This window comes from Montipora capricornis, chromosome 10 (assembly GCF_036669925.1).
Source record: "Montipora capricornis isolate CH-2021 chromosome 10, ASM3666992v2, whole genome shotgun sequence".
NCBI classification, from domain to species: Eukaryota; Metazoa; Cnidaria; class Anthozoa; order Scleractinia; family Acroporidae; genus Montipora; species Montipora capricornis.
The window spans coordinates 55,098,709-55,111,208 of NC_090892.1; the positions used below are offsets into that span (position 1 = coordinate 55,098,709).

Consider the following 12,500-nt stretch of genomic DNA (forward strand, 5'->3'; position numbering starts at 1 on the left):
CCGCCGCAGCCCAAACTTCTGGGCTAGTCAATCTTGTTTTCTCTCGTCAAACCGGTTTTTCCAGTGCGAGCGTCCGTTTAGTGACAAAACCGATGGTTATAATTGAGCCCGCTGTACCATGAAAAACCAAGATGGCGGCGAGATCTGGCATATTAGGCTTGGGTTCGAGACTGTATCCTAGCAACATGCAGCGCATATTCAATAAAGATCTTACCCGATTCATGCAGAGCCTTTCTCGAGAACGCCAAATCGAGCAAGCAAAAGAAAGGCTCTGCTAGCAGGGTGGGCTAACTCTCGATACGTCAGCTTTTATAATCTCTGTACGGTGGCCAATTTACATTATCAACTCCGTTGATAAAACCAAATTTTTGTATAGTTTTCATCATAAGCGACGGAGTCATAAGCGGAGTCGGAGGAAAATGGGAACGTTCTGATTCTGTCGCATCCTCGGAGACCCGCTCCGATTTTGTCCTTGTCCCCACTATCTACCCCTGGGTCTCCGAGGATGATTCTTCCGACTCCGATAGTCCTATTCCGTCGAGCTTATGACTCCGCTTACGACTCCGATCATTGACATTTACTTGGTCAGAAGCGCTCTTACAACTCCGACTCCGTCGCTAATGAAAACCAGCCTTTAGATCCACCTGCCAATGCACAAGTTTTGCCGGTAATCATGAATAAGCCAGTATAAAAAATAACTAACTACTCTTTGTTTGTCTCGACAAGATTTTGCATAAGCATTGTTCAGTTTTATTTTCTCTTGGGACAATGGTCCTAAGAGAGACTGGAAATAATATATGCAAGATTTTGGGTTGCGTCGTACCTCTTGCTGAACACTATATTTCATTGGCTGTGTAGTGTCGTACTTCCTATTGCTTTCTGTGCTAAATCCATTGTTACCTTTGTTCGTCCTATTGTTCTTTTGGCCAATCCTGAAGCCCGTTAAATGAGGTGCGACACGACCCAAAAATTTGGAGGAGTAAACAAAGAGTATTATATACATGGTATTTTTGACACTGGCTCATTGCCACGAATGAGTAATACACGAGACTGATGCGCTATTGATAACAAAACTCGCTGTGTACAGAATTCATTTTTGACCCTTTCCAAAAGAACGCATCAGATCAATGACTTAGATTGCTCAGATCATCAATCCGTAAAAAAGTTTGTCTGCAGGGAATCCGATTGATCGCTGGTCTGAAAATTGATAACATCCAGGGCCGTAGCCAGAAAAAAATTATGTCTGAGGCAATGTCCATGGTTAAATTCGCTTCGTAGGTGTTTATGATGAGTACATTTTAAAGAGAATGCTGGAATCACACTTTATTTTGAAAAATCACAAAAAAATGACTGAGGCAACTGCCTCGGTTTGCCTCATACTGGCTACGGCCCTGACATCCAAAGGATCATTCCAAAGATCTGATCTGATCTGAAGCCTTTATCATTCCATCTCGGAACATAGGCCACTGACAAAGTCCGTCCAGTCCCCTCTGTCCCTGGACAGGTGTTCGAGCTGGTGCCAAGAGAGACCTCTCGACTGGATGGTATGGTCTCTGTCTCTCCTCCAGCTTTTACGCGGTCTCCCTCTCCGTCTACTTCCCTGTGGGTTCCAACCAAGGGCCTGTCGAGCAATGCAGTCGTTCGATCTCCTAAGTGTATGGCCAATCCAGGCCCATTTTCTGCTCATTATCTGTTGCCTCACAGGTGCTTGACCTGTGGTTTCCCACAGGTTAAAATTGCTGATAGTGACAGGCCAATAAATTCCAAGGCTTCTGCGCAGACATCTATTTAATTACGAAAGTCTGTAATTTTGACACGGTCTTCTCAGTCATTCTCCATGTTTCAGACCCATAGAGCAAGACAGACTTTACATTAGAATTGAAAATTCTAATTTTGGTGGCTGTTGGTCTACAAGAGTCCACTGAATTCCATTCCTTGAGCCAGTTGTCGTCTCTTTCGTCGCCAATCCATCGCAAGAAGGAAAAGGAATGGTGATAGGAGACAGCCCTGTCTTAGGCCCGTTTTGATACTAAAGCTTTCAGTTAAGCCACCATCATGAAGAATACGACAGCTCGTGCCCTCATATGTGTTCTTCACTAGCGATATGATCTTGCTAGGGATTCCATAATTGGCCATCAAATCCCACAGAACATTGCTATCCAGGCTATCAAAGGCCTTCTCATAGTCAATGAAATTTACATAGAGTGGGGTCCTCCATTCTAGCGACTGCTCCACTTTTTTATACGCAGGGTAGCTATTTGATCATTCCAAAGAAACCCACCCAAAATAAGACTGTAAGTGTGTGGACTGTATGAACGATATCAATATGACATCAATAACCTCGCACCGGTGGCTCAGTTGGTTGAGCACCGGGCTGTCACGCGGGAGTTCGTGAGTTCACCTCCGGCCGGACCAACACTCAGAGTCTTTAAATAACTGAGGAGAAAGTGCTGCCTTTGTAAATACATCCGCAAATGGTTAGACTTTCAAGTCTTCTCGGATAAGGACGATAAGCCGGAGGTCCGGTCTCACAACCCTTCAATGTTCATTAACCCTGTGGGACATTAAAGATCCCACATACTAGTCGAAAAGAGTAGGGCACGGAGTTCCCAGTTTTGTGGTCTGACCTTTCCAGCATGTGGTCGGCTTGGCAGGATTAGCTTGAAGGGCTTCTGTGTGAATGAGATAACAGCCAGAAGTCAGGTTACTTAGCCAAGTGATGTTGCCTCACTCAAACACAAATCACTCAAACTGACCTGTGGACATCATCGCATTTATGACCCTTACTTGACTGACAGGCTGATGGGGCCCTGACTTGAGCAATAGGGACTTTTAGATCGGAGGACGAGGACGCCTAAGAGTACGAATTTCCGTACTGCGCATGCGCATAAGGTTTGGACGCCGATATTTTTTGAAGTGCGCATGCCCTGAACGGAAAACTCGTGCCCGTACTCGTCCTTTGATCTAAAGGTCCATAATAACGAAAGGAAAGTAAGCACCGGTTCAAGTATCAACTTTTCATGCTTGAAATCCTCTCCTTACTATACTGCTCAAGTAAAGTTCACGATGCCGATCTAGGATCGTACTGAAATGCACCCAGAACTCCGGAATTTGATGAAGCGGATATTAATTTCTGTTGGATTCGATTTCTTCAGTGAAAGAAATTTTCGAGGTTATGTGGCTCGCTAGAAAGCGAGTACTACTGCGATCGAATTCAAGAAAGCTCGAGCTCTCACAAATTCGCGTCAAAGCAAGGGTACGGTAAATTCAACAGCACGGCATCTCACCAATTAAGTTCGCGATGAACTCACACTGAACAGAGTAATTGTCCAGTTAAGCGCGAGGATCACCTCTATCTTTCGACATCCGATCCCAATGTCGCGCCAGAGCATGCGTTGTCCTTATATGGCATAATGGGCAACCGATTATGACACCTGGTGATGATCAAAGGTATTAGATTGATTTTCAATTGAGTGTCGTAAAACCAAAACCAAAGTAATTACTTTGGCCAATCAAAAACGACGGAGACAATCAAAACTCGAAGTAATTACTTGTAGCCGACACGAAGCGCGGGATATGTGCACGCGCGAGCCTCGATTGGTTTTGATTTCACTTCTGATTGGTTGAAAAAATGGCGCGAGAACTTTGAACCAATCACTGAGTGAAGTAATCATAAACCAAAGCTATTCGCTAATTACTTTCGACACTCAATTGAAAATCGCTCTATTGTAACCTATAGACCTCTTTCATAATGGCGGCCACATAAAACGTTCTTTTGTTTTAATGCTAATAAGGCTTTCTAGCCTTGCTATGACGAGCAAATTTCAAAAGAATATTTGTTTCAAAAGGAGGGCGGTAGGTCTAATTAAAAATAAATACAAAATAATGCAGAGGTGGTCGCCATTTATGAAAGTGGTCTATATGGTTATCACGCCCTTCTTTCTGACTATTGTCATGGATATTCCAACATGTTCTCGAGAGAGAAATAACGATAATCATATAATATCACCCAGCGTTGAATATATGATAAGTATCTCGGAACAGAGTGAAACCAGATGCTGCATGAGCATAAACTGGGTTGTCTGTGGTACGTTACACAAACACACAGGGAACTGAGTTGGGTGATATTGAAGGCTAGGAAACTGGATTTTCCCAGGTGTACAAAAGAATAGATGATCAGGGGACTGGTTTTACATGCCGAAATGTCAGTTCGGTTTAATTTGACAAAAACAGTTAATTGCGAGATTTCAGAAATTCTCAAAGAGAGTTGCTACATGTTTCAAACTTGAACCCAGGCTCTCTCTGTTTCTTCTATCACATACAAGGGAGAAAAAACATGAAGTTGCATCTGGCCCTCCCAAATATCAGTGTAAAACCACACATTACATGTAGCACAGTGTATGTTTTAGCATTTGAAGCAATAGCTCTAAAACTGATGTTGCAGTATTTAATGCCTTGATGCTCTTTCGAGAACCAGGAAATTGCCAAGTCTTCAACTTCTTTCAAAGCATTAGGAGTTTTTAAAATGTTCTTAAGTCAGCCCCTTTATACAGCTGCATCATGTTGGTAAGCCACCTATCAAAAGGATAAGTTCACATTATTCCTCCCGGTCTATTCCTCAGCCGATCTCTTTCTCTCTGTTTTTCTTTCTTAGCTTGTCTGCTCATCGCCCCACTAAAAATGTCCTGGTTGAACTTCACTCTCTTGGGCTTAAAGTCCGGGCCATTCACTTCTGGCTGCCCAGGGCTACCTGCATCGATAGTTGATTGGTGAGACTGTCCATATTCATTTTGTACACTCTGGAATATTTGCATGTTTTGCTTTACCCTTGGGTTCAACTCGTAGGTGGGTTCCAAGGGAGCTTCACCCAAAGCTTTTTGTCTCTGCCGCTTCATTTTTTCGGCGTGTTTAATATAGGCAACTTCCTGTGAGTTTGTGTAGCCTAGAAAACAAGTAGCATGAAATCAGAACTGTGAACTTGTAGCACGGTGTTGGAAGGATCAGGGATAGGTGTAGGGATGGCGCCAATCACAGGAAAAATTTTGGATTCCCAGTGTTGGGATAAAATAGGGGTTTTATTGGGAATTTATTGGGTTTTGATTGTGAATTCACAAAATTGGGAAAGTGCTACCAAACCCATTTTAAGGTCAAAGAAATCCCATTAAAATCCCAATATTGGGATAAAGATGACCCATAATTTTCCCATTCTTGGGTTTACCAACAACCCAATTATTTCCCCCAACTGGGATTCTGCTGTCCCAATAATTTCCCAATCCTGGGATTCTGCTGTCTCAATAATTTCCAAATCCTGGGATTCTGCTGTCCCAATAATTTCTCAATCCTGGGATTCTGCTGTCCCAATAATTTCCCAATCCTGGGATTCTGCTGTCCCAATAATTCCCAATCCTGGGATTCTGCTGTCCCAATAATTTCCCAATCCTGGGATTCTGCTGTCCCAATAATTTTTCAAAATTGAGAATCTGTTGTCCCAATGATTTCTCAAAACTGGGATTGTCCTGTCCCAATATTTCCACAATTATGGGATTTTCCTGTTACAGTTTTTCCATAAATTGGGGATTTTCCGTCCCATTATTTTCACAAGAATGGTAATTATTTCCACCAGTATTTTGAAAAGAATGTATCAATCATTTGATTTAATATACCCTATTATTTCCTCAAAAAGAAGAATTACGTCTCAGTATTTTCCAAAAATAGTATGTATTTATTATTTACTCCTGTACATATTTTAACATGTTTTACATAATCAACAATTTCAACAATCATGCACTAAAGGGAAACTGAGTACCTTCATGCTACAGATAAAGCCTCTGCAAGTTAATTAATGCCAACTCAAAACAAGGTGAAACAAACTTTAAAAAAAGTTAGTATCTTTGAACAAATAACATGAATCCTTGTGCAGATTCAACAAAGAAACTTTACACTGGTCAATTCCTGTGAACAGCGAGGACAGGTGACTAAATTTTTAAGTGAAACATATTAGTTTTGAGACCAATCATTCCAAATTTAACATGTCAATTTCTCTGTGCACATTTATGTCACTTTTCCTGATATCTCCTGAGCTGGTTCCATTTTTTAGTGAAACATATTTCAAAGTAATCTCCTTTCTTGCTGTAACCTCTAGTATCTGTGATACTTTGAGTGCTGTCAGGCTCTTGGACGGAACCTCAAACCTCCGTTTCAACATTTTAACAAGCTCCTCCCGTTCTGGAATTTTTCCAGTTACTGCCTTTACTACCACCATTGCTGACTTTTTGGTTATCTTGTTTACAGAAGCAGGTTCAGCTGACAATGATTCCTCGCTGGCTTCATCTGGCTCATTTCCCGACAAATCATTGTCTAAGTTTAATATCACAGTATCGGTGGAGCTTAGTTCATCTTCATCCTAAATACAAAAAGTACAGCCTTTATTAAATGACCTTGCTTATAATGACAGATTTGCCAGATAATTATCCCAACATCATGCAACGTACAAGGATTCAGACCTACTTCAATAATGTGTTTGGTGTCTATGCTGACTGATAATGGAGAGGGTATATAAGAACTTTGACATCTTTGATTGTAATCAAGGTTGTGTAGAAAAGAAAGTGCTAAGCAGGCCAATTAACATAATAATATAATACTCAGCAGGCAGTTTTGTTGGAGTGTGTCCTGGTTCCTTATTATTTACTGACATTTTGTAGCAGGCAGCCGGCTCTAAGATACACTTCTGGTTGTGCAGTATAGGATTATCACCTCAGTAATGTAGCATTTTCAATCAAATGTAAGCTATACCTGTTAGGTTGTTAAATTTACTAAGAGGATGGCAAGGAGAGATTTGATAGGCCAATCATTTGAGCTGCATAAAGTTGCTTTTTTCGTGAAAATCTTTAACATTTTAAAGTGAGTATAACAGACTTAATACTTTTTAATTTTTTTTCTTAATTCTAGTTATAATATTATATATTTTCTGCCATAAAATGCTAAAAATAGTATTCCAGTGCATACCTCAGAATTATCAGGAGAAAGCATTTTTCCATGATTTTCTTTGGGCTGTTTAACAGAAGGATGTAGTGGTTAGTTCATTTTTCTACATATATCAAAAGAGAGAATCTTTCATATCAACGCTGTATTACTTAAGTGCAGAAATACCTCTCCGTTACTTATGTTGCAGTAATAATGTTAACATTTTACTTAATAAGGTACCTCCCTTTATTACAGTGCGACTACTTCAAGCAGGGCTCGACATTGCGACTCACTGGTCGCCAATGCGATCAAAAATCAAGCGTTGGCGACTAGATTTTTAGAGCTAGTCGCCAGTGGGCGACTAACCTTCACCTTTTTCCTTCATCCTTTTAACCTCAAAGGCAAATCAACCGTAGTTTTGGATAAAATGCACGATTTATGTGCACAGAAATAACAAAACAAACCCACGACTCTTCTGGCTCTTCGATCTCCATGTTTCATAATCGAGCGCCATGTTTGATTCAGCAGCTGGTATTGCGGGCGCACTAAACAACACGTGCAATCATTGAAGCGTGAAGTTCACAACGAAGCCTTGGCTTTTTAGCGCTGAAAATATCGAAAACTGGTGATTGTTTATGTTCAGGTTCGTCTATTTATGTAAGCTATAGACTCGATGATACATGGAAACTTAACAAAAGCACAGGAAACGTGACTAAATCTGCTTTCACATTGATTATTTACCTCGTAATGCGTAATATGTTTTACGAGCCTTGGCTTCCTTTTAAGTTTTAGTATCTCAGTCTTAGAAGCTTAAGTGTACCTAAACTTATGACTATGAAGAAGATTGCATGTGTACATGATCATCAGAAAAATGAAGAAAAAAATATCAGTGAAAATAATGGCGACTAAAAGTTAAGATCTGGCGACCAAAATTTTTGGATCAGTCGCCAATTGGCGCCTTACTAAAAATGTTAATTTCGAGCCCTGTCAAGGAAAGTCACCCAAGGAAAATTCTTTGAAAATTTACCAACAGCATCTCATTATTAAAATTAATATAAATTAATGCTTGCAAAAGTTTCTTGCTGTAGCTTACCATAGATGGAAGTTTGGGTCGAGGTGTGAATTCTACCTCGCTGCTGGAGCTGGACTCTGATGGGGATGGCGATACTGCAAACTAGCAAAATGAAAACCAGTCAATAGCATGTCAAAGCAATCATGCTACCTACTGCTAACTGATAACTTTAAAAAAAGGTTTGAAATAGTTGTTAGTTATTCCAAAACAAACAAATTTATTCAGCTGTTAGGTATACAGCCAAACTTCAAAACGAATTACAGTCAGTCATTGGACAAGTCATTTAAACCTTGCAATGTCTTATTAAATACCAACCAACCAACCCTAAAATTCACAGCATTCCACCCTAATGAGATGAGTGAAGGAAATATCTACCACCAGGTATATATGCATTTGATATCTTTTCCTTGGTTTTCTGGAACCTCCGTTGCTCACTGAAGAAGCTTTTAATATGCTGAGCAATACCATCAGAGAAGAAGCCAGCCTCAGGCAGTGAACATTCATCAGAGATCTTCTTAGCAAACTGTTCAAGCTCAGCTTTTCTCTCTGGTGTGTTAAATTTAGGAAATTTGTGTTTCCAGTTCTCACTTGCTAGCACTCCCACTTGTTTACGTCTGTATATATTTACACAAAATGTAAAGGAGTTGAAGATGCAAGAGACATTTGACCAGTACTGTATAAAATGAAATAAGACTGTACTAAATTATCTTTAAAAAATTCCTCAAGGAACATTTGCTGCTAATTCAGCGATTCATGTGTTTTATTGGGATGTTAATACCAAATTGTTTCCAATAGAAACTGGCTCTGTCGTCCCTTACAACAGTGTAGTTTTAATGGCAAAACTTGAGCACAGGACTTCCCTTGTTGCACAGTCAACCGATAAACATAGCTGGTTAAAATGATTTCAATCTAGTTTGTTATTTTAATTTCCTTTCTTCTGATTTATGGTAATGAAATGTAATGAATAAAAAAAATTGGTTGAAATTACTTAAACCTGAATTTCATGTACCTACAGGATAATTATATAATAACACTGCAGTATATAGGTAACCCCTGAAACAAAAATAGCATGAACTTGAACAAAAAGTTCAGTCGTCCCAGGCAGCTAAGGAGGGGAGAGAAGTAATGGGATACATGTACCAATCAGTATACCACATTTCTATCCCCAGGCATGTGATACTAATACAAGTGTATCTTAAAAATACAAAATCAATTATACAAATACCTAAAATTATAATTGAAATACAGAATTCATAACACCCGTATTTTTGGTAAATAGGATTACCGAAAACCTTGATAAAAAACACCCAACAAAACCCCCTGGCCTGGCCTAACAGCTAGAAGTCAAACTGTATGAGCTTACATGCCAGGCCATCGAAACTAAAACTTAGCAAAAACGGCCACGGTTGGATTACAAAAATAACTTATCTAACATTTCCACTTGCCAATAAATCAAGGTAATCTGAGAACAAAACAACACACTCACTTTGAAAGGTATAAACGCTTGAGCTCTGGCGAAAATGTGGCCATGTCGCCCATCGAAGGCTTAGCACTGCTTGGCGATAGCGTAGTCAGAACGTTCCTTCTCTTTCCTCGTGGAGATGGCGGAATCAGCTTTTCAAACTCTTGTTTGAATCGCAAGGCTTTCCCGTAATTTAACCCCAGCTTCACGAGGATTGGGGAGTCGGCATCTCTTTGTAAGAGATCGGCAATGGCTAAAGGACAGTTTACTTCTTCTTCTGTCATCAAATAATGGATGATAAAGTGAAATTAACAACTCATTCAACCTTCAAAACGATCGCAGAATGGTATACATCTTTCGAGAAGACTTAAGGGACCGTTCATTTTTTATGGGGTAGGGGGGGCTGGTGGAATTTGGAGGAGTGTAATTTGAAAATTGTATGACCCGCCCCCCCCCCCCCAATTTCCGATTTTTTTTCTCCTGCCCCCCCCCCCCCCCCCCCTCATCAGAGTAATTTTTTGGAAGGCCCCACCCCCCCTTGAATAAAAATACATATGGTGTTAAAAGTTACTGCAGCATTAAAATTTCGTTTCGTTACATTTCACATAATTTATTGAAAGAAACCTGAAAGCTAGAAAGCTGCTTTTAACAAATCACTCAAAAGAATGAAAAGTCAATTTCTGCTCCTCTTGTTACAGCTCGTCCTGAGCTTGTTGTAGCTGGCCGCTCGTCTGCGTATTCCTCATCTGAGGCGATAAAAGCAAGAACGACATCATTTGAGTCGTCTTCAGAGTCAGGGGCATCACTCTTGTAGTCATCATCAGTTTCCTCTCCCTCACTGCTTTCATCACTGCTGTTTAGTTGACCTGATTCATTCCTGCCTCCCACTTCGGCTTGTCCAGTTCTGAGAGTATTCATTCGCAAGAATTTGTAAAATCTCTTATCCTATTTTTAATCTAATTTTTTCGTCCAACCCCCCTTTTCCTTCATTTTTTTTCGGCTGGCCCCCCCTTTCAAGCCAATTTTTTTTTAGTGCCCCCCCCCCAAATCCCACCAGCCCCCCCTTTCTCATAAAAAATGAACTGTCCTTTAGATCCTCTTGTTTGAAATAATCACCTGTGTATGTATACTAAAACAATTATTCGCCTCAGGCTCAGTGATTATCGGTAAATATCCAACGATAATCACTTCGCCTTCGGCGAATAATTGTTAATTAAGATCTGCTTTTCCCGCATATTCATAAACCGGGAAAAAATACCTTTGAATTAGTAGGCACCGTCCTCAAACACTTTTTTAGGTGCGCCTCAAACGCAGAAGGAAGTTTTACAGCGTATGTGCGGGCTTTTGTTCGTGAAAACAAAAAAGTTAGCGATAAAACCCGAAGTTTCGGCTTCATCTTGACGCCATTATCAAATGTTTTCTTTTCTGCCTGATTGAAAACATATCATGAGTACAAATAATATGTGCAATTATAAAATGACGTTTAAGATGCTAAGCGTGTAGGCAACGACACTTGTTTCAAAGCATTAATGATCATAATATAGGAACCGCTACGAAACGTCTTCGAGGAATTCATAACATGAACAAACCAAATTTAACATCCTACTGAAATGCCGAGGGAAGATAGAATGCGCGATTTATGCCTGATCAAACTTGAATACAAAAGGGGACTCCTTTATTTTCGTACCTAACTGTTTTAATTGGGCAAAAATTCTTAACATCTTTTTATACTTGAATTTATTTTTTCGATTTATTTTTAACCTATTTTTCACATTTTTCAACTACTCTATATTTTTAAGCATACGGAGAAAATAAATCTATATTTGATAATGGCGACAAGAGGAAGCCGAAACCTAACGCTTCATCATACTACTCCACTTTGCTTCTGATATCAATCGATAAGCCTCTTTCCTGGAAAAAATTTCGTGGCTTCTTAGGGAAATTCGAGAACAATAATTACCTTGTGTAATTGAACTATTGACATTTAATTCCAAGTTAAGTACCCAATATCGTATAAACTCTTGTTCTTAGGCCATCGTAGCTTGTCAAGTTCTATATAAAAAATGCGTTGGAATACAATGTTTATCACCTCATTATTAATTAAGTACCCAAGTCTTTGTCAAGTCTGCTAATTGTTGTCGGTCACTTTGGGCATCAGAGACAGGTGGCTACGTTTAGTCTTCAAGTACAGCTGAGAGTCGGACTTTGAATCAGAATATCTTAACTGCGATCCAGAATGCATCAAATCCATATCTTACTAACATTATTTTACTCAAAGATAAACGTTTTGGCTCTGCAAGGGAGCTGGGACTGCCGTGTATCAAGATCTGAACGAGGAGTCGCCCTTCTGCATGCAGCTTACAGCTCCAAGGAAATACAGCACTTTTCTGACTGTGTTGACGAGTGTATCACCGATCTGCCATGCATGAGCATCAACTTTTGGTGGGACACCAGGAAATGTGATTTGAATTATAAAACAAGAGAGTACAGTTGTCGCGCTTGTTTCGTAGTTGAACCACACTCAACATACATGGGAATAGGGAAACCCCCTGGAAACCTAGGTAAGCTATTTAACTCCATTTCCAAATTGCTTTTTTTTTCGAGCTTGACTAAAAATATTCAAGCACATAACAGTCTTTCTTTAATTATTTTTGGAGACCAAAATTGGCTTCATTTCGTGTTAGTACATGCAATTGTTCCTAACTTCTTTCTGACTCCAGGACATGTATGTAAAATGGACACCAAAAGCGTATTTTTGCCCCAATTCTGTTTGGTTTTTTTTGCAATGTTTCTCTTTCGAATATAAATTCTCTTGCCCGCGTTTGAACTTAATAGCATGCAGCTTCACAATATATATGATTTGAAAGAAATAGGGGTTCGCCAAACAATGAACTCCAGTGGTTAAAATTTGTCGATTTTGTACCTCAAAACTCGAAAGAAGGCACTTCAGTTACAAGTTATTTATCCTTCAAAGAAAAATTCAGGGTTTTTCTTGATCTGAAA

The 12,500-nt window shown here is 39.8% G+C and overlaps 2 protein-coding genes across 2 annotated transcripts in view; one reads left to right on the forward strand and one right to left on the reverse strand.

Annotated features, from left to right (window-relative positions):
• Positions 1-5,701: 5,701 nt before the first annotated feature.
• Positions 5,702-9,349, reverse strand: LOC138021438 (uncharacterized). The gene is made up of 4 exons (XM_068868319.1): positions 8,411-9,349; positions 8,057-8,137; positions 7,006-7,050; positions 5,702-6,403 (listed from the first exon to the last, which is right to left on the reverse strand). The coding sequence occupies exons 1-4, from the start codon at positions 8,537-8,539 to the stop codon at positions 6,014-6,016; spliced, it is 645 nt and encodes a 214-aa protein (XP_068724420.1). The 5' UTR covers positions 8,540-9,349; the 3' UTR covers positions 5,702-6,013.
• A 2,257-nt stretch (positions 9,350-11,606) lies between these two features.
• Positions 11,607-12,500, forward strand: part of LOC138019835 (contactin-associated protein-like 2) — a 2,708-nt gene continuing 1,814 nt past the window's right edge. The window contains exon 1 of the mRNA XM_068866760.1: positions 11,607-12,058. Within this exon, the coding sequence (XP_068722861.1) occupies positions 11,734-12,058 (325 nt within the window). The 5' untranslated portion in view covers positions 11,607-11,733. The remainder of the gene's footprint in view (positions 12,059-12,500) is intronic.

Excerpts from the sequence above, each read along its gene's own strand:
- LOC138021438 (XM_068868319.1), bottom strand. The coding sequence starts at position 8,539 with ATGAATGTTCACTGCCTGAGGCTGGCTTCTTCTCTGATGGTATTGCTC. Across the intron at positions 8,138-8,410 it reads AAATGCATATATACCTGGTG|TTTGCAGTATCGCCATCCCC; the intron begins GTAGATATTTCC and ends TCATTTTGCTAG. Across the intron at positions 7,051-8,056 it reads GACCCAAACTTCCATCTATG|CCCAAAGAAAATCATGGAAA; the intron begins GTAAGCTACAGC and ends TCTGTTAAACAG.